We start from the raw sequence: 25737 nt of genomic DNA on the forward strand, positions 1-25737 counted from the left end.
CTAATGACTGCCTTTGATCTCCCGCCTAAGACCTCTGCTCTGACTCTACCCTGCAAGTCTCTCTTTTCTCTCCCTTCCCTTTGCTCTATCGCTTGCTCGCTTCTATTCGCTCCACCTCTGTTTGCATCTTTCTCCCCTTTTCTGTCTCAGACATGCTCGCGCACCTCTTTTGACTTGTTTCTTTTTTTTTTTCTCCTTTGGGGGATGTGGGGATTTTCAAACCTGCTGACCTAAGCTAAACAAAGTTTTGAGCTGCTGTGCCCAGGATAGTAAAAAGAGAAGAAATTCAAGGGATGCTTTTAAAAATATATATATTTTTAGTAACTTCTTGACCATCCAATTAAAATCAAGAAGGCACTGTGCTGCTGCAGAGCAGACCACCTGTACTGTATGAATCATGTGTGAGGGAACAGGGCCCCTTTTTCAGATGGAATAACGTAATAAAAGGCATCATCTTTTCACAGCATTTAAAAAAAAAAAAAAAAATCTTTTTGCATTTTTCTCCACAGTCCAACAAAGTCCCGGTGGTGCAGCCGTCTCATGCAGTCCACCCGCTCACCCCCCTGATCACGTACAGCGACGAACACTTCGCTCCAGTGTCCCATTCTGGCCATCACCCCCAGGATGCCAACAACAAACAAGGTAAGACACCAAAGAAATGCCACAGCAGTATCTGCTGTTCTTATCCCACATTTGAAATCCTTTTATCACACTGCGTGGAACTAAAAGGGATCATTTCTTTATATATGTCTATGTAAAAGTGAGCACAAAAACCGGGGTTTGCTGTGGCACTGAACACTTTGTTGTCAGCAAGCTTTTACTGACTGAAAGAGTGAAAACTGTAGAAGGATATGATGAAGAAAGCCGTCACCAGTGCTCCTAATGAGGTCACAGACACATTATAGGTCACCTGTACTTCTTAATGCAATAAAATGTGACATTGAAATGGATTTTTGCACCGTATTCGCTTCCAGATGATCACATGGCAGCTTGATATGGAGGCATCGATGAACCCTGACTGCATTTAGTTCTTTTTGCATACATGTCTGGATAGACAGGAATCAGGAGAGAGAGGGGGAAAAAAGTGTCGCAGTAAAGTCATCCTTCCTATCATCTCAAAGTGTGAGCTCATTTGAAGCAGCCTGTGGGATGGCACACTGAGCTCTGCTGCCCTCTCCCTCTGCACTCTTTGCCTCTCAGTTATAACATCAAGCTGCAGCTCTGACAGCTGCGGAGGAGCTCCTGAGCCATTTGGGAGCAAGCTCCTCAGCCCTGCACAGCTGGAGACTTTGGCAGCTTCTCGCTAATGCAAGGAAGAAAGGAAACAAAAAAAGACGTGGCCCATCCGCAGTTTTGTCCCGCACCTTGTCTCTTTTCCCTGCTTTCTTCTCCTGCGGCTGGCAGTTGAAAAAAAAGAGGAGGAGGGATCAGACAAGATGTGGGCGATGATGATGATGACGATGATGATGTTGAGGCTCGGAGGTTCTGAGGGACCAGCTATAAATAACAATGTGGAAATGAGCACAGGAGTACACAGAGTAGCAGAGATGAAGGGAGCGGGGACATTTAACGAAACGGTGCTCCACATATGTCAGAAAAATCACACGTCTGACATGTTTTGTCGAGGCAGGAGAGGATAAACAGGTAGCAGAATGAAATAATGAAGGCGCCGAAGATTTAACAGTTGTGTTGTCACGTTGTACAGTCTGAGGAAAAACGCTTCACACCCGTTTCACTGTTCACGTTGGGTCTCTGACAATCAAGAGCTGAAAAGAGCCCTGGAGGTCCTTCTTCTCCTTCTTTTTTTTTTTCGTACTATTTGATCTTTTTGCACCCGCAGCCCAACAGAAATCCATGTCCAAGCGATCCGGTTGCAGAATTAGCAGCAAATGATTTCCCTAGGCATATTCATGTGTGTGGATATCAGAAGAGCTAAGCCAAAATGCTTAAAACGAAATCTCTCTTATTCTTTTTTTTCCCCTCTCTCTCTCTCACTCTCTCTCTCTCTCTCTCTCTCTCTCTCTCTCTCTTTCTCTCACACATATCGACCAATTGCCGCTCTGCACTCCTTAGTGGGCTCAGACTTTGATCTGCTCGTTAATTATGAAAAACAATCATGGATTTTCTCATTATGAGCCCTAATATGCACAAGGCCTGCAATGAGGGATGGAAGGTCGAGCGGAGGGGAAGAGGAGGGTAGCGGGAGGTGTGGGGGTGGGGTGGGGGGGTAAAGACATATAACATGAATTTGATTAGTGAATACTTTTTTAAAATCCTCTTTTTATTTGTTTGTTTTGTTTTTTATGGTGACAGTCACATCGGTGTCACATGTTCAGAGTGGAAACGGGAGCGTGAAGCTTTGTTGGGATGTCAACGGGAACTGAAAAGGGGGGAGTGAGTAATTAGGCACCTTAGGGGTGTGAGTGACAAGGTTAACACGCCGGGGCGCTCTCTTCTTCCCCTGCTGCTTCAGCTATCGCCTGCTTCTCTTCTGCCCTCAGGAGAGCCCTAAAGGAGTGTTAGGTGGTGGATTAGTAGGCAGGGGAGTAGCGCTATCCGTGCTATGAATCCAGCGTTGCAACACTGGCTTTGGAGATATAAGCCTCCCACTCGGGCAGCCTCTCTGAGGAGGGAGGCCCCCTTCAGACCCCAGCCTGGAGAGAGAGAGAAGGAGGAAGAGAAAAGATAGAGGCAGGGAGAAAAGGCTGGCTCCAGCAGGGATTAGAAGATGGTGTTAATCTGGAGGCATTTGCCCTCTTTTCTTTGTGTGTGTGTCTGCGTGAGCACACATGTAGGCACATTCCAGTTGCCTGTGTATAAACCGTATTTGCTGATATCTTCAGATTTTTAAGTCTTATTGTTACTTGCACAACTGTGAAATAAGAAGGGGGGAAAAAATGTGTGTTAAGACAAGAAAGCGTGAAACCTTACAGATGTTAAGCGTTCGTCGCCCTGCAGCCCATTTCTCACTAAATCTTCTCACAGAAAGATACCCCTTGACCTTGAAGCCCAGCAAGAGCAGGCGAGCTGGAGATAGAGGAGCTTAGTCCTGGAGATCCACAGACAGCTAGTCGGTGTCAATCCTGTGTCTACAGGGAGAGCCACAGCCTCTGTCATAAAGATGAAGCCTCAATTATCCAGCTTAAAGATGCTGAAACACACTGGAAGGAGTCGAGCTTAAGCGGGGAAAATATTATCCCCCCTTTCACGGGTTGATAATGTGAGGTCAAGAAGCCATGCTGATGCCCCGGTGTGTGCCCTGTTCTGAAATTGGCAGTTCATGACTTTAACCAGAATGTGTAGCTGAGGAATATGCAAACCTGATGTTAATCCTAACTTTAGGTTTTTGCTAACCTGCTGCTGGTGTTGTTTCCTTCTTATCTGCATTCTGTCTATCTAATAGTTGTGTGTTGCTTTTTTTCTTTTGTTTGACCAGGAATGCCCAGGCATCACCCCGGACCAGACATGCCCAACTTCTACTCCTTGTCTCCTGGAGGAGTTGGGCAGCTCACATCACAGCTGGGATGGTGAGTCACAGGCAGATTAAAGCAAAAGCCTGCACGACTGATTCATGCAAACAGGGACCAGAAACTATGCAGCGTTTATACATCTTATGGACAGTGACACTGTACCAGCTTTGTGTACTGAATAGAGAAGTACTGGCCTGGAACAGCAGCTTCCTCTGGGAGGTCCGCCTCCGGTGGTTTGTGCTGCGCTGCTGCGGCCACAGCCACACCACTCGACTGTGTGCCCAGCACATGTCAAACACATCACCGCATTCGTGCCCCTGCATAGCCATATGGCTGCTTAACCATCATCAAAGCTTTCTGGAAGCGCTTCTCTCTCTTTCTTTCTCTCTGAGACTTACTTTAAGTGCTTTTCTTCAGCCCTGTTCCACTGCATCCTTGTTACTTCCTGTGCTTTTTTTTTTTTCTATCCCCCAAACATATCTCTCTCACTTTCGCCACTATCTCTTTCTCTGCTGGCTTTAGGGCAAACACTGAGTGAAGACAGATGTAAAGTCCAGGATCAGGACACTTGATCACACATGACCAGAAGTCTCCACCGCCTTTCCTCCTCATGCCCTTGTAAATCTGACTAACCCACTTTTAATTTAAGAAGTTAGGCTAAGGACACGCGGCTGTTTAATTTAAAAACAAATTCACGTTTTTCTACACCCACTGATTTTTGGTTTCTTAGGCAGAGGCTATACCTAGCAACAAGTCTGTTGGAGTGAGGGAGTGGTGCATTTGCACTTTAGAACCATGTTGTTTGACACTTCACTTTAATTTTTTTATTCATTCATTAAAGAGAAGCTATAGCCATGTTGTTAAAATCTAACAATATTATAAACTGATAGAAATTGATAGAAAAGTTTGAAAAGTGAGATCTAATCACAAATTCTGAAATATGACAGTAAAAACACGGTGCTTGATCTTGAGGTGCAACCAATCATTGGCTATAGTCATGCAATTGTCACACACACCATATGCAGTCATGCATATGGTGTGTGTGACAATTTCTAAAGTCATATAAAACAGTTCCCAATCTTTTTTTTTTTTTCTCACTTTAATGCCATTTGGAACATATTTTCCACTCCTCTGATCCTCTTCTTAGTCTTTAATAATCAAAATCTCCTGTTATTGCAGGTTCCCACACCACATGGTGCCAGGTCCCCCAGGTCCTCACGCCACAGGAATCCCTCACCCGGCTATCGTCAACCCACAGGTCAAACAGGAGCCGCCTCATGACGGTGACATCATGCACATGTGAGCCCTGCAAACACAAAAAAAAATGCCTTAAAGCTCATGTTGTCACTCCTCTATCAGCAGTTTTTGAAACAACAAACTTCCAGGTATTTGTGTTCTCCTCCACCCGCTACAGGAGGGTGATGTAGCGCCTCGTTCTCATTCTCTTGATGCGAGCAGATAAATGGCGAGGGCCCACGCTCTGCTGATAACAGGCCTATGCTTCATTTGGCCTCTGGGATCACAACACTCTTAGCCGACAACAGATACAGGTCCTAGATTAGTGCTCAGAATTCACATCCCCAGCATGTGCAGTGGGAAGTGCTGTGAGAGCCCTGAAGTGGTTATCACTGATATTTCCATTATTCATGGACATCCTACCAAGACTGTACTGGTATCAAAAAGGTTGTTAGAAAGTAAGTCGAGCAGTGTTTTCTTTTAGCGCGAGAGCATTTGGTTTTAAGCATTCACCAGTGTGCTGCGGACAAGAAAGTTTGGTTGCCATTACTGGTGAAGTAATCTCTCTGCATGAAGGGCTGCAACTGTACAACTGCACATGATTAAAGAGGCCGGGGCCCATGGCGTGGCAGCCCCTCTCACGCTGCCTTGCCATTGGTTGAGAGCAGCCAGACCCTCACTGCTTTTGTCGCCAAGGCGGCACCATAATTTCCTTCTTCCGTTGCTTTGCATTTTTATTTATTTTGCTTATTTTCTAACTTTTTTAGCGTTTTCTTTTTCTCACCTCCTCCACGTTGTTGTCGTATTCCGTTTCTCTACAGGAAGCCGCAGCACGAGCAGAGAAAGGAGCAGGAGCCCAAAAGACCGCACATCAAAAAGCCGCTAAACGCCTTCATGCTCTACATGAAAGAGATGCGTGCAAACGTGGTTGCCGAGTGCACGCTGAAGGAGAGCGCCGCCATCAATCAGATCCTGGGACGAAGGGTGGGTCGCGCAGTATACCGATACGCCGATCTCGGGCTTTCTTTCTTTTTTTCCCCTAGTTTATCTTTGCTGATTGAGTTGAATCGTGGTGAGATCATAGTTTATGTCATGTTCTCTGAGGAGGCTGCCCGATTAGCTGAAAAAGTGAAAAGATTTCTCCCCTTTATTGACAGTCTTTATAAACTGGTTGTGATTATTGTCCTGATGATTGCCCAAGCCAATTACTTCCCCTTTCCCCCTAAAGCCCCACACCCACCTCTCTCTGTCTTTCAACAGCACAGACACAGGCTGCCTGTCTAACTGACATTTAATCAGATTGGCTTTAATAAAATATGCCTGGATAATGGCACGGTTGGAAATGACAAAATTTGTTCCTTTTGAGGATTGGGAAAAGAGTGGAACCACAGAGCCATGTTAAAAGCCTTAACGAATAGGCCTGGCGGTTGGGGCAGCCAGCCACAGCAAAGCCTAGTTTGTGGCCTGCGTAGGGTAATTGCTTGCTGACATAGTTTGAATAAAAAGCACTGCTAAATTGGAAGCAGTGTTTTGATATGAAATCAAAGTTTTTTTTTTCCCCCTTCTTGTCTCCACCCCCCTCCCCCCTACTTTTTTTCCTCTCTTTCCCTCACTCTTGCGCATGTTAATCTCTTCATCATGTCCCCCCCCCCCCCTCTTCTTTGTGTCTTTCATCCCCCGCTTTTTTTTTCTTTTATACACATGTGGAAGTTGAAAAGTTTTTTTTTTCCCCTTCTATACCAAAACACCAGCGCACGCCTCTACGCAGAGAACATGCAAGTGCATGCCAGTAATTGACTGTATGCTATTTTTTTTCCTCCCCCTTAATCTCCTTTGTACTGAAACAGTGGCATGCTTTATCTCGAGAAGAGCAAGCTAAGTATTACGAGTTAGCCCGCAAGGAACGGCAGCTCCACATGCAGCTCTACCCAGGCTGGTCCGCTCGAGACAACTATGTGAGTATCAACAGAACAGACTGGCAGAGGTGCGCGTGCGTGCGTGTGTGAACGTATTTGTGTTGATTCATGTTTGTTTATGTCAGCGTTGCATGACTTGTTCTTAAAATGCCACACAGGAATGACACACACACACACACACACCAACACACTAATTTGCACCAGTCCTCCTCCATGCTAATGGGGTCCATTTGTAGACCCTTTGTTTCAGCCTAATGTGTAATTCATAACGCTGTGATTCACTGTTATAGTGCCATCCACACTAAAATGGATTGTAGTATCACGGACACTATTATTGCCATTGTGAGTGAAAATTGCCTGGTAATGGTTACGGCGCTCTTTGATGTTCCATATCGGCTTCGGATGTAGAAAGCAACTGTTAGACTGAGTCGAGGAGGCTGGATTATACATGCAGCGTTCAGCAGTAGCAACCTCTGCTCCCCCAGCTGCCCGTTTTGTTTGGTTTTTTTTGTTTATTTTTTTGTTTGTGAATCTGGGCGGTTCAGCTGGATTTTTAGGATGAAGCCTGTGTTTATTATTACAGCATTTATGTGTGCTTACGTGCTGCTGGATGAGAGTCTAAATGTGTTATTGAGTGACGTGTGACGTGTATGAATCTTTGTGATTGTGTGTGTTTGGGAGAGAGAGAGAGAGAGAGAGAGAGAGAGAGAGAGAGAGAGAGAGAGAGAGCGAGCACCAGCCTTTATTTAAAAGTGTGGCTCCAGCACTCACATTCACTCCACCACCAAAGTGCTTTGTGGTGTTTATCTGCCTCCCCTCGGACACCGACAGCATCCCTCCTCCTTCTGCCTCCACGGCTCCACTGCCAAAATGCCTCGCTGAGGTGGGGTGTGTGTATGTGTGTGTGTGGGGCGGGGGATTGTTCATAGCTCTGCTCCCAGTGAAGCACAGCAGAGTTAAAGATGCGCATCATCGCTGCATTGGTGACATTTGGGCCGGATCCTGTTGAATTTCCTGTTTTCTCAGTAGTTTTGATGTTTAGAAGGGGTTTAGAGGAATGGCTTTGTATGTGGCACACGACGAAGGTAAAGATAATGGGTAGTGCAAAGTAAATGGTGTATCCTGGTGGAATTAGTTATTCTGTGACCGCTCCCACAATCAGTGTCTTACAGACAGAGCATCGTGCCTGGAAACACCCAAAATAGGTAACACACTGGTGTGGAAAAATCGCGTATCATTCATAGTTTTGCCGTGCACCCCCTCCCATCTCTCCCCACCCTTTCTCTCACCCACACTCACTCAGCTTCTCTTCTTCCCTGTCTGCCGCAGCAGTAGAAGGCAGATTAGCTCATGAATAAGTGGATTAGCAGACTTTGCAGCAGGAAACCAAAGTGCTGCTCATATTTGACTAGAACGACTCTACACTGCTATCTATACCTATAGTCTCCCCCCTGGGGATTTAGCATAAGCTAAAAAATCCTTACGCACTCCCACCACCTCACTGGAAAAACGAGTGCCACTCTTCACAGCCTAATTGCAGTGAGCGTTTTTAATTGCACTTCATGTTAATGTTTGTCATTTAAAAATTACGAGGGGGGGGGACTTCAAAGGTAGACGCGGAGCTGTCATAACAGCAGAACTTTCACTCGGCCGGGGATGGCCACACTTCAACAGGCCTGAAAACTATGGAAAGGCGGTCGAGAGGAGGTAGAGCACACTCGATACGAGATCAGGCTCTCCATCAGCCCGTCCCTCAGTGTCGCAGTTTGTGGTGGAGTCCAGAGTCTGGGTTGATGCTGGTTGGATGCCCAGCAGGGGATGAGTGAACATGGCAGTCAGCAGCAGGATATCAAGAGTGGTCTAGTGAGCGTGAGTGCTGGAGCCACACTTTATGCGTTCCTCTGTATATTTTTTAGGGAAAGAAGAAGAAGCGGAAGAGGGAGAAGATGCAGGAATCGGCCACAGGTAAGAGATGCTTCCAACTCCTGCCTCCTCGCTCATTTGGGAAACGCCGTTGTTTGTTGGTTTCATTGTGCAGTTGGGAATCACTTCCACCATCTTTCTGTGGGGTCGTGTTTTACAGCAAATTGCCGCATTTGCAGTAATGTTCGCCCTGTGAAACAAACCACTAACCTTCCATTGACTGACAGCTAGTAGAATCAGACTAACCAAACTAACCCACTTACTATGCTCATTCTAGCCTCAGACTTGACTTGTGTACACCCCTTCATTTATATGTCTCTATCCCCGTCTTCTCATATTACACCTACTTTGGGATTAGTCTGTCCATTCTATACGACTGCTTACGGATTTCTGGGCTTTGCATTATTTGTTTGCCTGCTGCTCCACAGTGTGTCTTTCTGCTGACCTTGTTTAGCTGCGCTTCTGAGCCTCTTCCTTACCACTGCAACTGTAATCCACTGAGAATTACTTCTTAAGTAAAATGTCAGTACTTCCTTTTGGTCTGTACAACTGTATAGGCCAGATGGACGGTTATGATCTTTTGCCGTCCGGATACCCTTTTTTAAAAAAAGATGCAATTTTCTGCAGGTACAGGCCAGAGAATGAAAACGGCGTACATCTGAGAATATGGTAAGACAACCCCCCCACCTCTATGCCCTCCCTGTCTGGTCCAGTTTGATATATGTCAAGCTTTTTCTTTATCCTTCTTTTTGTTCTTTAAAAAAACTGCTAAACACTGACTTTGAGAGAGTATGTGCTCACAGACTAATCCTAAAAAGGTCCACCCTAACCATAGTCATTGTGTCAGCTGTGTTAAGGCCTGAAGAGGGATTGTGGTGTGTGTGTTTGTGTGTGCGTGTGTGTGGTTTGCTCAATGGCCTCAACACAATATACATTGAATTTTCTGCATGCAAGCGTATGTATGTACTGGTCAGTTCAGTGTCTTTGTGTTGGAGCTGGTTGGATGAGAACTCGTACGCTGTTCGGGGGTAAAAGTGTCCAAATAAAGTAAAAATATTGCTTAATAAATCATGCAGCTCATGAACTCAGTGTTTTCTAAACATGGCATAAATAATACATCTGAAACTTTTTTCTTTTTTTTTTTTGCTCTGGTGGAGGCTAGGATATCAGCTCAGCCCCATATGGGCTACATGTGTTGTCTTTCTCTGCGTCTTTGTGAAGCAGGGCAGGATCCAGCAGCTTGTCTGGCAGGAACTTAATGAGATGCTATACCTTTAATAAGATTTCATGGTATCTGGGCTTTCAGGGTGTCTATAATGCTCTCATAACAAAGGCACAATGTAGTCTCTCGCTCCCTTGCTTTTTCAACACGTTATCAATACGTAGAGAGATATCGATCCACACCAAATGTCAAAAAAGGCCTCACTGAATTGTCACCTGTCCTTTTTTCTTCCTTTTTTCTTTTTCTTAAGAGGAGGATTACTAGTCCCAGTATGTGGTAAAGGCAACTCTATTCCCCCCTCTCGATCTTCCTGACTCTCCTTGAGTCGTTCCTCTGCTTCCCTGTCTCTCCCTCCCTGAGAGTCTGGTAGCATCCTGTTATTCCGCTTCCTTTTGGCAGCAGAAAAAGCCGGGCAGATGTGACAAATCTGGTCTTACGTCGAAATCACCCCTAACCAGACAAAGGTTTTCCACTTGATCGATTCCTGACCCAGTGGCTCTGCGAACCCAAAATTGGGCTTCTTTTCTTTCTCTGTCTCTCTCCTTTTTTTGTGACCACAGCCAGTTTTCAAAGAACAGAGAGCGCAAGCGCTAAAAAGCACTTTATCTCTGATCCAATAATTAGCAGTGCCTAGCCGCAGCGGGATGGACACCCTTGCTGATTCTCAGTGACAGCCTTAAACTAATATGCATAATACCAAGGATACTGCCACAACTCCCCAAGCCCTCAATTTATGCAGATCCCAAAGAGCTGGATTGAGGTTAGCTTGCTGTAGACGCCAAAAAGCATCTTTAAATGAACTCGTTTGTCTATTCCTTTTCATCTGTCCGCGCCTCTAACCCATCTGTCTCTCCCCCGTTATGCAGAATCTGCAAAGAAATCTGTTAACGAGTTAATTTTGGGGACTCTGTTGTGAACACCTCTATTGTACGGAGGTTCAAGCAAACGTTTGCTTTGTCAGATTTTATTTTTAGCATTCGGACAGTCGTGATGAAGAATATTCTGGTGACTTGCTGCACTGACTTTGTGCATTTTCATATTAAATGACTTTTTTTAAAGGCCTGGCCAGCCAGGAGTTGAGCCTCAGAGCAGCATTTTATGGCGTGATGTCGGTTCCCTTTGTTATCTTTAGCATGTCAAACAGTGGGTCCACCACACAGCTGGCTCTCACCACAGTACAGCAGCTCTTAGAGAAGTCATTACTCTGACATTGTGAAATTAGAGTTTCCGCCCGTCTCTCTTGCCGCTCTACACTGAGTGGAAATTACTCTTTTTGCACTTTTTTAAACTCCTCTCCTCTTCGCTGTTTCTACACCTCTTTATTTTGGTTCTGTCCATCTTGCTTCCTCTCGTGCTGTTAGCCTTTTGTCTGACTAAGCCCTCTGATTCACAGCCTTTGAGATAGTTATCTGGCTGAGACCCCTACATGCCCCCGAGGCTTTCTCCCGTTTCAGCCACTGCACATTTTTTTCACATGGGGGAGACACTCCTAACAAAGGTGGCTTTTTAATCTGGCTAACAAGGGCCCCCAGAGTCGCCGTAAAGCTGCATGCAAGTTCACAGTTTTTGTTTGTTTGGGAGTTGCCACAAACTAGGCACGAGGTGGTATTTTTTTTTTTTTTTTAATCAGGTGGTCCTGGATATGCATTATGAACATCTGCAGAGTGTATCAAAGGTCATTTGGAACCACACGCCCTGCTCCAGAAGCATAAAAAAAAGTGTTGTTTAAGCAGAAGCTTTGGTGGCCACTCTCGCTCATCTCCTCTTGTCCGTCTCGGTCGTGCTCCAGCTCTGCTCCCTCTGATGTGTGCAGCAAGAAGTCAGCTGTCAAAAGACTTTGATGAGCGAGGAGGGAGCGAGCGCGTTAGGGGAGAGCGAGGGCTAGAAAAGGCCCAGAAGAAAATCCCCCAGCAGACCCCATTCTCCAGAGTTCGGAGTTTACCCAATCTCAGTCAACCGCCACTCATCCTTCAGTCTCTGTTCCTCATTTTCTGCCCCCCCTCCCCTCTGTCTTTATTTGTCGCCTCTCATCTTCTCCCTCTCTCAGACCCTCATCACTCTCAACACATTGCACAAAATCTGAGCAGCCAGCCACACACTCAGGCTGCAATTAGGCAAGATTCAGCGTCTGCCTCCATTTCCAGAGTCATTTCAATTTGGCAGCGAGCCTCTAGGCCACTGCGGCACAGCCCAGTGCCTCCACACCCTGCCTTATTAGTGACCTGGGATAATTGGGGAAGGAATCCGGATTGCGAAACTGACTGTGGGTCTCGCTCTGAGCAGCACGCGGGAGATCAGAGGATGTTTTTAAAACTGTACCCAGAAAAAAAAAAAAAAGTGGTGGGGGGATAGTTATGTGTAGGAGGTGGAGGAGAGATTTTAAATCAGAGTGACGCCCCAGCTAATGTTACTTTAGGTAGGAAATGGAATCGGAAATGTCTGCCCCCCTCCACCCCCACCTCCACAAAGCATACACTGTGAAGTAAAACTACTCTCTCAGCACTTAGCATGTGAAGCCTCAGTTAAGTGTGTGGTTTTCACTCAGAAGTAAAAAAATCTTTCACCCTGACATAGTTGTCTTATCCTGGCTTGGCAGCCTTATTTCACACCTTTTTCTTTTCTCTTGGGGGGTCGGGTGGGGTGGGACAGGGGACGGAGTAGAAGGCTTCACATGGGAATAAATGAAGCTGTACTTCTCCTGTTGTTTAGACTGGGGCCTGGAATTTGTTTTGATTGAGTCACGGGCCTATTGTGTCGTGGTTTGGCCAGCTGCGGTAACAGCATGAGGGTCCAGTCTCATGGCTTTTTTGTGATGACTTCTCTACTTCCTCTCCTCCACCCCCCTCCATCATTCCCCCTCCGGGGCTCCTCGAGGCATTGCAGCCTCTCGGAAGAGGCAAAAAATATGTGACCTCCATAAAACGCTCCCCTTGTGAGATGCTTATCTGTGAATTATCAGAATGAAAGAGCCCCAGGTAACACGGCGCAGGCAGGAAAAGGACGGAGTCGTGTTTATTTTTATTCTTCTCCAGTCAGTTTTGGTTGTTAAGGAGGCTAAATGACTATCCCAGCTCTTCTTCCACTCGTTTTCGCTGCCTCGTTTCGCACTACTCCACCTCTTCCTGCTCCACTCCTCTGTCCTGATGCTGAATATAAGTGGCGGCGGAGGCCCTTTGAAGCGAGACCACAGCAGAGGGAACAGTCATTGTGCAGGCTCTTTGAATGTGCCGCACCACCACCACCCTCCTCCCTGACGTCCCCCGGCCTGCAGTGGCTCAGACTGAGCTGTGCGGGGGCACATGGCCAGACTTCACCCCCCAGCAATGCCTCCTCAGATGTGGGCAACACCTCACCACTCCTCCCCACACCCTCCTGTGCTCCCCCCTAGTCTCACCCACACATGCCTGAGGTTTGGGCTTTTGGGTGACTCCCCCTCTTCCTATTCCCCCATTTGACCACAGCCAGACCCCACCCTTCCTCACACTCCAATATTTTATGCAGGCACTTTTTTTGCTTCTCATATTCCTTTTTAAACTGTTAGTTTCTGATAACGCTTGTGAAACCAATACAAACCAATGTTTTCACTTTTTCCCCTTTTTTAATGGGTATTTTCTTTCATGTCGAATGTCTCAGAGCTGAACATAGTGCTGACCGTGCAGACCCTTTTGTTCATAGAATTGCCATCTTCCAGGTGTTTCTTCTAATGGGCCGTCTATTACAGTTTCTCCCTTTCTCCCCCCCTTTTTTTTTTTCAAACATTTTTTTTGTCATTAAGAGCGTCACTGTAACACTTTTTATAGAGCTGTGGCTCCTTTGAAAAGCTGCCACCAAAGCTGGTTGTGCGATACAAGGCCAAGGTCATAGCCGAGACACTCCAGCACACCAGGCTCGAGTCTGGGCCTGAGAAACAAAGCAGCTTAGGTAATCTGCCTGCACTGCTGGCTTGTTTACAGCCTAAAATCATCCAACTGTACTTGTTTCTCCCCTGTCAGAGAGCAATACAAGAAAAGTTTAAAAAGGTGATTCCTGCTCAGTAGCATCAGTGGACACATCTCCCAGCCACAGAGTCTTTCCTCTCATGGTAGAGTCTGCACCTTGGCATGCTCTGGAGACACCCCTCTCCTGTTGACTTATTTTTAGAGTAATTTAGCAATTCAGCAATGTTTTCCTCCTTAATGGCACTGAAAAGAAACCCCAGCGCTTGTGTGCTGGGATTGAGGGGAGTGGGGTGGGGTGACGGGATGGAGGTCAGGGGGCTATAAGGCGTGTGGGCCCCAGCTGCGGGTGCTTTGATTCGGCCCGAGAGGTGAAAGCGGCGATTGAGGCGCGAGGCCGTGCCAGTTATCTTAACCTCCCACACTTCAAAAGCCGGGCGAGGGCTCGTCCCACTCCTTCCTCCCTCCCTCCCTCACATAGAGGCAAAGGAATTGGGGGAGAGTGAGAGAGAGAGAGAAAGGGGGGAGACTAAACCTTCACTCACCCTCTGAACAGAGGAGCGTTTCATTTCCTGCAAAAAAGACCGGCCAACATTCCTGAGCACTAATGTGGACGGAGGCGGAGGAGGAGATGGAGGGAGGCGAGAAGAGAGGAGGGGTCAAGTTGCTCCTGAATCCAAGTGTTTGTGTCGGCTGGACCTTGTGAAACACTGGCCTGGTGCCCCCTATAACCAACCACCACCACGCAAGCACACACCCCTGCTGTTAGCACTAGCTCTTTTTGAAAGACTCACACACACACAGGCACACACACTCTTCTCGCCCGCCGCCCCTCAGGACTCTTCCCCAGGCAGGAAGGCCAGCGCTTTTCATGTCTGCGGTGGGGGGAAGGAAAAATGCTCCCCAGGAAACTGGGTGCAGGGCCGGGCGTGCGGGTCCGCTTTGAGATCTTAGGATGAAAAGAGGGAGGGCGGCGGAGGTAAATAAAAGCGACAGGAGCTCTCTCTTTTTCTCCGAGCCCTGTGTTCCTTTCAGTTTCTGTCCTGTGCCGCTCGCAGGTCAGCTCTTTTTGGCAAAGGTGGCCTCTGTCCCGTTCTCTTTTATCCACATGTGGTGAAGCAGTCAGCGTGGTGGCGCATATTTGTGTGTTTGTGTGTGCTTAAGACAGTTTTAAGTGTTAAGATGCAGCGAACAGCAGTAGCACTCACCTGACTTCTCGCCTACAAAAACACACTCTGCTTTGCCACAAGGGAGAAGCAAACTAATACCGTTTCTCTTCCTCTTTTCGTCTTCACAAAACATCCATCTTTTTAGTCGCAGGAGACATCCATCCACCTCTGTCTATGCCTCTCCACTTTGATCACTGATTCTATTTGATGCTGCTTGGGTCCAAAATAACTCCTTGGCTTGTCAATAACTGAAGCTAACTTTGTTATGTTAGCCCAAGCTTGGATCACGAAAGGGGAAAAGAACACTTTTGCAGCTTGACAAACAATTTTCCCTCGTCAGGGAACCGGGGCCGATTTCATGAAGGTCTTGTGAAGTGGAGTCGCGCAACATTTTTACACCCTTGTGTCGACCTCTGTCTGAACCACGCAGGTTTGGGTAATTAACAACATAGCTACATGAACTATGGCAGTCTCCTGTGCAGGATAGTGCATCTGTGAGTCAAGTGCCTGTTGTGCGACATAGTTTACATGATAGACACAGTTCTCACGTGCCTCTTAAGACTGCAGGCCCTGTGGAGGTTTATCCAAGCTCATAGGGACACAGCTGGGGTGATGAGTACATCCTGTCGCTTTTGAAATTACAAATAGACAAATGTTCAGGATTATTCACATTGAGAAGAAAAGACTACTGTTATTATGTGATAAAGTTCTGCTATAACTCTGATTGGACACAAATATAAATATTCAAGCTGTCATCAGCTTCACTGTCATCTGGTCGGTCGATTAATATCAGCTGTAGCAATACACGGGCACTAAATATGTATAATCTTTAAAAGTACGCAAGTGCTCTTAATAGGTTGTCCTAACAGAGGGGGATACTGAAAGAAAATTCAACACAGTCAGGCTTTCTTTGCAGAGGTGATGGGCTTTATGGCAGTGGTTATCAGCTTTCTTTGTTAAGCCCAGTTCTCTGCTTCGGGCTCTGTACTCGCTCACATACAAAGGGGGCGTTTCACATGTCATGCGATGGGTTTTTTTTTTCCCCCCACAAAATGATCCCTGTGAGTGTCCCCTACTCAGATTGGAGACGTTATCAGATGATTATGATGATAACACACAGAGCAACCAAAATAACCAAATTTACTCAAGTTAATGTATTTTATCACAGCTGTTTGTTTCTGGAGCTCTGCAACTTTATGCATTGGCACCAGATAAAAAAATCTTGCTTCACAGTACACTCTTTAAGCTGAGCTACTAGAGGTACTACTTTCTGAGTCTGGTAACTGTCTGTAAAGTAGAAGAAACGCACTGTAGCAAAATGACTTGCAGTGGTGGAAGCCAATTAGATGAAGCAACACATTAAAAGTTAATAATGATCCATATAATACACTAATCCTTCTTCAATCACAGATATCTAGTAATGTATTCTGCATAAACCTGTGATTCCTTGCCTATTGTCAAAAACAGATTGATGTGGCACACTAGACCGGGGTCAGTCATAGGCTACACTTGCTTATAAATGCCACTTTGAAGCTATTACAAATATGCTGCAAGCGTGGGATCAAATAATAGTACCTGCTGGCATTTTTCTAATGTGGGATATGCTCGTCTACCACCTATAGAACCATGAATGCGCTCTTATGTTGTCCCAAGACCAGAAGCGTGGGTGTTCAGACAGACCCAGAATTTCCTTTTTCTTGTTTTCCCATCGCCCACCTGCAACGGCAGCATAAATGTCAACCAGAAGCAACACAATTGGGCGCTCACCCTCAGAGTGAGAGAGAGAGAAAGAGAGGGAGCGTGAGAGGAGGAATGAGCAAAGAAGAGCACAGCACTGCCAGCTGGGTCAAGGCAACCCCCACGTTACATGAGATCAAAGCTAGACCGGCCCACATCCTGCCACTGACCTATAAGGCCTCTGTAGCTCAGAGGCTCCACACTGCTGCAAAGAGTTGCATTCAACCAGCTTTGACACCAAGAACTGAAAGCAAATGATTGATTATGTAGATGCTGATGACAGATAATTTGTTCCCACCCCCTTGAACTAAGGGGAGCATGCTTGCATGGTGAGACACATGGGAGTCACCCCGAGTCATCTTGATTTGTCTTGTCTGGTTTTTGATGAATAGTGTGGATATAACTCATGTTTTGGCATGTGTTGTTCACAATGCAGCAGTTTTTTTTTTTTGTTGTTTGTTTTTTTGGGTTTCTTTTTCGTGTAACGATGCAGTCATTTCTTTTATTCCCTTTTCTTCTAGGAGGAAAACGCAACAGTTTCTCCACATGCAAAGCAAAGGCAGCAGCTTCAGGCCCTCTGCTAGAAATGGAGGCCTGTTAGATCCCATGAAGACCCTTAAATCTCCAAAACTGAAGCCTCCAGTTCTCAGAGAAACCCCCACAGCACCCCTACACCCCCCCATTGCTACCCTGCCTAACCCTACCCGCTTTCCTTCGCCTCCCTCACATGCCACCACCGTCACCAGAATCACTGTTTGACTCTACTTCCCTCCCTAAAGGCGCCTGCTGTAGAGACACTGAACCGAACTGACCGAGACAATCATGATTATAGTAGGAGCACCCTCACGTAACCGTGCCGTCTCACTCTGAAAGCATCAAGTTAACATCTGTGTGGTTATTTTCATTTTAATGTTTTTTTTATTTTTGTTTTGTCAGTTTTCCTTTTCACTGTCAGCTTTACTGCAAATCCGCAGCACTGCACTGAAAAATAGCAGCAATTGTGATGTGTGCACAAACGCCCCCTCCCCCACCCTGCACTGCCCGTAACAGTCAAAACACCCGCTACTAAGTTATTCTAAGTTATTTTACCACCTCTTTTTCCCCTTTGTGTAGTTCATTAGGCTGTAATTTACTTCCCCAGCCCCTTGTGTTTCTCTCACTGGATATTTTTTTTTTTGAGACCATTTTGGGGGTTTGCCACCACCCCCCACCCCTCCATCCCTGACTGACCAAACACCTCTTTCTAGACTGCACTAAGGAAGATGGAGGGATCTCATCTTGTCCAAGAAACGCCCTCAAGATTTCTAGTTTGTTGCTGACGACCAGTTGGTGCAAAAAAAGGATCAACATTTTGGATTTGCTTTTCATTTTAGACTGAATATTATTTTTGAATGCCTTTTTTCTTTTTTTTCTTTTTCTTTTTTTTTTTTTGTATCTTGAACCCTTGTTCAGTTTCTTGGTGTATATTTCCGTGATTATTTTTCCCCCTTTGTTTAATATTGTTTTTGTTTTGTTTTTTTGTTTTTTATATATATATAGTGGTATATATGAAAATAAGCTTTGGACACAGGAAAGCCATTTTTCTTGTTGAAGCGTCTTGCAGAAAATTGAAACTTAAGGCTTCTTTTGATAACTATTTGTAACAAATAGTGACCTCGAGTCTTGCTCAGATGTAAAATAATGCTCAGTATGTGTACTTTTTAAACTGTCAGGATTATGTCAATTTTCTTGGTATTTTTGCAGGCAACATTAGGACAAAGGCGAGAGTGACAGCTCAGAGGCCTATATTTTATTGTTCTAAAACATGACATATGAAGCAGAAATATATATTTACCCCAGCACTTGACAGTCTGTCTTTTATTGCAATGGACCTTTTTGTCTTTTCTCTCTGGTAGCTAATAGTGTGGTCTTTAGCCATGTTGTTTATTCCATGCAAACATCTCTGTAACATCTTGATTTTAATGCTCTTTTTTAGTATTACTTGATGAATTCCTTTTTTTTTCTTTCTTCTAAAGTCTCATGTTTTAGGTCACTGTCATCTTGGTATAGCATTTTTTTTTTTGCTTCCCAAGTGGTCATATTTGAACCGTTTCAACATGTTTTGTTTTTTTGTTTTGTTTTTTTAAAGAAAAACAATAAAAAGGCACCATTGGCTCATTTGATCACTTGTGTGGTGGAAAGACCAGAGCTAGATGTGCCAGATGTAACATTCTGTGTGTCGTCATTGGAGCGTGCAGTTTTAGTAGGCAGCAGTGACACTCGGTGGTGTGACATGGATAAAACATGACATTGCTTTGCTTTTCCGTTGGAGGAAACTTATTAAAAAGCTTAAAGAAGCTGACAAGCAACAATGTTGGGACTAAATTTATGCAGAATTGCAGTGCTGTGTAAAAGAACAACTCCTTAATTTCTTTGTATTGTGATAGGAAAATGGGGAAAGACGTTTAGAGACTTACTGAAAGTTGTGCAAAGAAACATGGAAATGTAGTATATAAGTTAAGCAAAGTTTGTACAGTTCTAACAAGCTTGAAAGTTAATATGTGGCATGGCCATCTTTATACTTCAATACTGGCTTAACTGTTCCTTTTTCCTGACCTTAAAATGTGGCATACCTCAGCATTTTATTCCCATTTCCCCTAATAGCTGCTCTTCCACTGAGCCCATTTCTGAAGAGAGTTCAGCAAACAGTAAACGGATCAGCTGTAGGGCTAGATGCATCTCTCAAGTCTTTGCTGGATTTTTTTTTTTTTTCTGTTTCTTAAGGAAGTGGACGTTCATCTGCTCTAGTATTTTTTTTTTTTTTAATATTTTTTTATTATTGCCACTGCCACTTCTTTTGTTCTTCCTAAAATCACACTGCACACCATGCTGTGATATGCCAGGTTTTTGGCTAACAGCTCTCTGGCTAAGAAATCACCTTGTTAGTGCAAAAATTCTATTTCTTGTCTGTCAAACTTTGTCATCTTTGTCATTTTTTTATCTTTTTTTGTAGATCTGACTAAAAATAATGGTAACAAATTATGTGTTGTTTTTTTTTCCAACAAGCTGCTGATAACAGCATAAAAAGATGCCTAAAAATAGTATTTTAAATTGGTAATTTGCCAACTATAACAGGGACCTCTCTTGACTTAAGATGCCATTTATCGTTGAATGACTCAATAGTCAGTGTTAAGTCACTTAACAAACAAAGAAAAACATTGCTTCGAAAATGACCAAGTACAAAGATTGGATCAAAAATGGCTGAAAACGCAACCAATGTTCAAAGAAAAACTTTGAAAGACCTTCAGAAAGCCTGAACTATTGTCCAAGACCACTTAAAAAACAAACAAATTAGAAGATTCTTGGAAGCTAAATATAAAGAAATGAGACAAGACTTTTGACCAGTATTGTATATTAAAGTAGTAGTGCTAGCATAGCTGCTGTGAAAATATAATCTTGGAGTATCTGAGCCTTTAAGGAAGAAAAAAACTACAGTTGAGTAACAAGTTTCCAGATGTAAAAATTGCACAGTTATCAAATTTAACAGTCTTCAGTTAAAACTGTTATGGTGATAAAATTCATTTTTAAAGTAAACCGATCCCTTTGATTAATTTGAAATGTCTTAAATCCAAAGAACCGAATTGTGACCCTGCAGCCCCATCAAGGACCATTTCAAGTAAAACGGCACCACCTTGTGTTTGTGTTGGGTTAACAAGACATGGAAAATATTGAGAATGTGTGAAGTGCTTTATGACAGCATCTGCAAAGTATTCATTTTGTGCTCACAATTAATTTGAGTTTAAAAGGGGGAAAAACGTCCACAGGTTTATGTGAAAATAGTCTTTTATTTGTACAGCACTTTTCAAAACATAGCTACAAGATTAAAACAGGTATGAACAAAAGATGTGAATGACAGAATACCTGAATACAATAAAAATACATTTGTGAATAATAAAAATAAGGGAATGACAGCTATGACAGCAAACCCACGTAATCAATAAAAGCCTAAAAACAGTTCAGTGTGTAAGATGTAGCCAGTGTAGTCTGGCAGCTGAACCATAACAAAGTCACTGGCCACTTTGTTAGGTACACCTGTTCAACTGCTTATTAACACAAACTTGCACATTTATAATCAGCCAATCACATGGCAGCAACTCAGTGCGTTTAACCATGTAGACACGGTCAAGTTGACCTACCGTCGCTCATACCGAGCATCAAAATACAGAAGAAAAGTGATTCGATTCTAGAGTCTCCCTGAGTGTTGCTGCTGACACTGTTAGTATACCCATCTTTGGATGGCCATTTCCAACATGATGATAGGCCAGATAATCTCAAGCTAGTTTCTTCAACATGACAATGAAGTCACCAGGTCTCAGTTTAGTAGAGCACCTTTGGGTTGTGGTGGAGCAGTAATACAGCCCCCAGGTTCTGGTCGAATTTACCAACATTTACTTTGTATTCTGATAGCATAATTTGTGCCTCGATTCTTTTAAAATACACTGTAGATAATCATTTCTTGCAAAAATACTGTCATTTATTTCTCCTTTGAAAACAGTTATCACTCTGTTCCACTGTACTTACATTTATAGGTATGAATGGGAATTGCTGTATTATAAAACACTAATAAATTTCTTAGTAAAGCAATTAAATGATGAGTGAATTATTTACTAAGTGAATTATTTAAATTCACTAGAAGAACCATACCCCCCCACCCCTTTTTAATTTTTTTTTTTTTAAATCTAATATGTTTGTTTGCATATGTGATGTTCTCCAAGTGTAAAAAAAACAAGCAAACAAACATCCAGATACAAATTGGATAGCATAATGTCGCAGTGGATTTAATCTAAACTATCAATATTTGCTCCTTCACTTTCTCCTTCACCTAAAGCCCGTACTATGAATGAGAATTAAGTGCTTAGCAAGGTAACTTCAGGATTAACTGGGTTTTCAGGGCTGGGAAGGTGGTTAGTGGGATATATTTCCATGGTAACTTATGCCGCAAACCTAACCTTAAGTTTAAGAGATCAGCACTACAAACCCACAAATCATTTCACCATCCTGGAATATCTGTCAGATCCCCTGCGCTAGCAAAAGCTGCTTTTTAGAGCAACGCGCCCCCCCCCCTGTTTTGGTTGCATCAGCAGTGTATTATGCAGTTTTCCTATAATATGGCCATTGTTGCCATATTTAACGCTCAAAAAGAAAAGACACCACATTTTCTTATTCTATTATGGTTTAATTGCTGAATTCATAACAGGTGTCATTGGGTTGATTTCTGACAGATAAAGCTGCTTCTTCTTTAAGTACATGGAACACTATGCTAATTTAAAAATCACCAATTAACCTGACCGTAGCTGTTTGGACAGTTAACTGAGGGTTATAATGGCTAACTCGTGTAACTAATCCTACCTCATCATCAAGTTTGCAAGGTCAGTGTTCCACACGCTTTGTTTACTCCATGGTAAATGGACTAACTTATACAGTTACAGTTATACAGTTTTATTCTCACCTAACACTCAGAGGACTCTCTACGCTGGGATCTGAGCCACACACATTTTTAAGACCGAGCACACAAACAAACTGAGGTGGATAGCTCAGTGGATATTTGGGTTTCAGCATCTTTCCCAAGGACTCTGCAACAAATTAAGGAGGTGGGGATCGAATCACCGACCTTCTGAATCATAAACAACCTGCTTTAAATCCTGAACCACATAAACAACAAGATTTTCGAGAGCCATAGCTGTGAGCTGGGTAACCAGCGAGGAGTATGGTATCAAATGGTTAATGGGTTTAAATTAAAAAAAATAAAGATACAAGAATTCATTTTGCTACTGTGAATGAGTTCCCTGTGATGTTATCTGCAGCACTAATATTCTCGCCTGGATTCTTTCCAATATCACACAGACTTTACACTATAACGCTGGCAGGGTCAAAACCATTAATGGCCAACTGGGTCAAGTTCTCACATAAATGAGGTGCCATCATATTATTCTTCAGCTTCATCCATAAAAATCTAAAACTGTGCCCACTTTATATTTATCACTCTGTAAGAGCCTCATTTCAACAACTTGTCTTCTGGATCTTATCACATGGTCCAAATTGTCAACCCTTCAAACCAGATTTCATTTTGGTGAGGAAGGATAAGGAAACCAAAACTGGTGAGGGTTGTGAGTGAAGTGTCTTTTCAGTGTGGAGAAAACCAAAAAAGAAAACCAAAACCCTCAACCCTCCTCACAAAATATCTGCATTTTCCAGGTGTTTTGAAGTCATGGAGAAGATCTTCAATGATCAGACCCTATCACACCTTAAAGACCTCACAGTATCAAATTTTCCAGATAGAGTGCTTCGCTCTCAGACTGCAGGCTCACATTGTGGTTCCTGGAGTTTCCAAAAGCAGAATGAGAGCCTTCAGTAGCTTACTCATATTACAACTACTACACATCTTTAACTTTTGTCTTTTCTCTCTTATGCTCTTCTTCATTTCCCCCTCATGCACTAAATTATACTAGATATGGATTTCTTCCTTTGACGTCACCTAGTGCTAGCTCGTAGGGGATTGTCTAAATCTTAGGGCTTTTTCTAATATTCTAGGGTCCATACCCTACAGTGTAAAGAGCCTTGAGGCAACTTCTTTTGAGTGTCCTTTTACATCCTGAACATAAAGGCCATGCAAGTTGACGATTGCGGTCTGTAAAACTTTTAAGTGGGAAAAAGAAAAAAAATCAAAGAAGTGCACTTGCAAGTAGCCAGAACTAAAATGGTAACGGTCCAAAGTTACACTTTATGATCATGTCTTTTAACTATTGGAGCAGGACCACGCCTCCAAACACGCTCCTTCCGGTTGTCATCTATGTAGGTTCCCCCAGTTCTGCAAGCTGTTCATTCTCATTTACGTGCCCCACCCTCCCTCCCTCCTTGTTCTCAATTCTTTAACTTCTTCACTCCTATTTAGTACATGGGGATCTGCCAGACCCGGGAGCCGTTGCCAGTCCCCTTCGAGGCCTTCCCCAAACTGCAGCTCAATTCATGTCCAAGCATTCACCTTTACCTACTAAAACGCTGTCAAACCTAAAATGAGGACGTGGGCCCCGCTAGTGAATTGTAGGTAACACTTCGTCTAACACACAGACACACCAAGTGAACCAACTGCCACTCAGACCTTAACATCTATAGTATGCCTGGGTACCGAGGCTACTTTACCCAATACAGATGGTTCTGACTCTTTTCCCACATAAAATTATTCAAACTCTAAATAGTTGGTTTAGCTCCTTTGTTTGGGCAGGGAGGAAACCTCGTCTTAAAATATCCACGTTATGTCTTCCATCTTCAAAAGGGGGCCTTGATCTCCCAGATATAAGGAAGTATCAGCTGAGCACTCATATGCGTATAGCTGCTGACTGGGTACAACAGCCTTCTCCTGTCTGGTTGGATATTGAGAGCTCTATGTCTAACTTCCCTCTGAAAAGTTTGCTTTTTGTGGGGAAACTTAAGACCTTAACGACGCTCTGTAGCAACCCACTCACATTAGCTACTGTTAAAGTTCGGCGAATGGTTCAAAAACTAGAAGGAAGGTCTCACTTAACATCTCTTTTCACTCCCCTATCCGATTATCCTCTTTTGCCTGGGACCACTGACCCTGGCTTTTGGAAATGGGCTGCGAATGGTATTTCTACCTTTTCTGACTTAATGGACGGGTCTAATCTTATGTCCTTTAACCAGCTAATCGATAAATACAACATTCATAGGCATGACTTTTTTAGATATTTACAAGTGAGGGACCATATACAAAGGGCTACAACGATACTCACTAATCAGACCGTCTCTAAATGTGAAAAGCAGATATTTCAGCCAAATCTTAGAACTTCTATAAAAATTTGCTATGGCCTGTTAACAAAATTTGGGGTCACTGACACAACCTATTTGAAGAGGACTTGGGAAAAAGAATTACATATAGGGATCAGTGACGAGGTATGGGACGAAGTCTGGGAGAATGCTAAATCTCTGACCATCTGTAATAAAGTAAAGGCAATCCAACTTAAAATCCTACACAGAGTTCACATATCACCTTCTCAACGCCATAAATACAATTCAGACCTTTCTCCGCTGTGCCCTAAATGTAAAATAGAGGTGGGCAACCTAACGTACTGTCTATGGTCCTGCCGGAAAAAACAACAATTCTGGTTTCTCATAAAGCGCAAACTGGATAAGATCTTCACCACTGACACTGAATGTAATCCACTGTGCATGCTGCTTGGAGTGGCAAATGACAAAATCAGGGGAAGTTTGGAAAGCAGCTCTATGCGCTGTTAACATTCTGTGCAAGGAAATGTGTCCTCTTGAACTGGATCACGGACACGGCCCCATCTAAAACTCAATGGCACCGGACGGTATTGGAATATGTGTCATTAGATTTCTTAACATGTAGGCTACATAGTAGGGACAAAAAGTTTCATAAAATATGGGACCCATTTATGGCGTATGTTGGTCTGGATATCTCTGCTATTTTCTCACGGGCCTTGGTATAATGCAAGCAGATCACTGCTATTTTACATATATGTATTGTTAATCATATCTTATAATTAAAATGTCTGGATTTTCTATTTATTTCTTTGTATTCATGAGCCGGGTTGTTTGTTTGTCTGTTTGTTTTGTTTTGTTCTATTATGTTGGTTTTGTCTTGTTTAATTTTGGTGTCAGTGTAAAGTTTAAAATTCAATAAACACACAGTTACAAAAACATCTATAGTATGTCCTCACCTTGCAGGACGCTGGTGTTTATGGCAGAGGGAATCTAAAGTCTCTCGGCTTGTTTCTGGTGTTCCAATCACCTGAGGATGGTTAACACTTTAGCAACTCTAAGACTTTAAGTGTAATTCCCATTGTGCAGTTTTTTTTCAGGTTATATTAACTTGTACTTTAAGAATCTCACTGTGACAGATTCACAGTGACTCATCGGTCTGTGTTGCACTTTTTTTCCCAACGGATGGCATGAAACAAATTCCTGCCTCCTAGAACTGAAAGAGTACACCTAAAAAAATGAGATTCTTGAGTTACTGTGTTTCTTTTCAAACTAAACATGCAACAGTAGTAAAAGACAGAGATGTTAATTAAAAAAACACTAAAACACCTACAGAATCTTGTTTCTGCCACT

At 43.7% G+C, this 25737-nt stretch overlaps 1 protein-coding gene across 6 annotated transcripts in view; it reads left to right on the forward strand.

The window, feature by feature from the left end:
• Positions 1-18817, forward strand: part of lef1 (lymphoid enhancer-binding factor 1) — a 43129-nt gene extending 24312 nt beyond the window's left edge. The window contains exons 4-11 of one of the 6 annotated variants that reach the window (XM_013275764.3): positions 510-642; positions 3437-3527; positions 4650-4769; positions 5528-5690; positions 6554-6661; positions 8545-8587; positions 9173-9214; positions 17130-18817. In XM_013275764.3, coding sequence (XP_013131218.1) covers positions 510-642; positions 3437-3527; positions 4650-4769; positions 5528-5690; positions 6554-6661; positions 8545-8587; positions 9173-9207 — 693 coding nt within the window. In that variant the 3' untranslated portion in view covers positions 9208-9214; positions 17130-18817. Of the gene's footprint in view, positions 1-509; positions 643-3436; positions 3528-4649; positions 4770-5527; positions 5691-6553; positions 6662-8538; positions 8588-9172; positions 9215-17129 lie in introns of all 6 variants that reach the window. The other 5 variants (XM_013275765.3, XM_013275763.3, XM_025907849.1 and 2 more) reach the window with 5 other exon arrangements.
• The last annotated feature ends 6920 nt before the right edge of the window (positions 18818-25737 follow it).

Source organism: Oreochromis niloticus, linkage group LG6 (assembly GCF_001858045.2).
Source record: "Oreochromis niloticus isolate F11D_XX linkage group LG6, O_niloticus_UMD_NMBU, whole genome shotgun sequence".
NCBI classification, from domain to species: Eukaryota; Metazoa; Chordata; class Actinopteri; order Cichliformes; family Cichlidae; genus Oreochromis; species Oreochromis niloticus.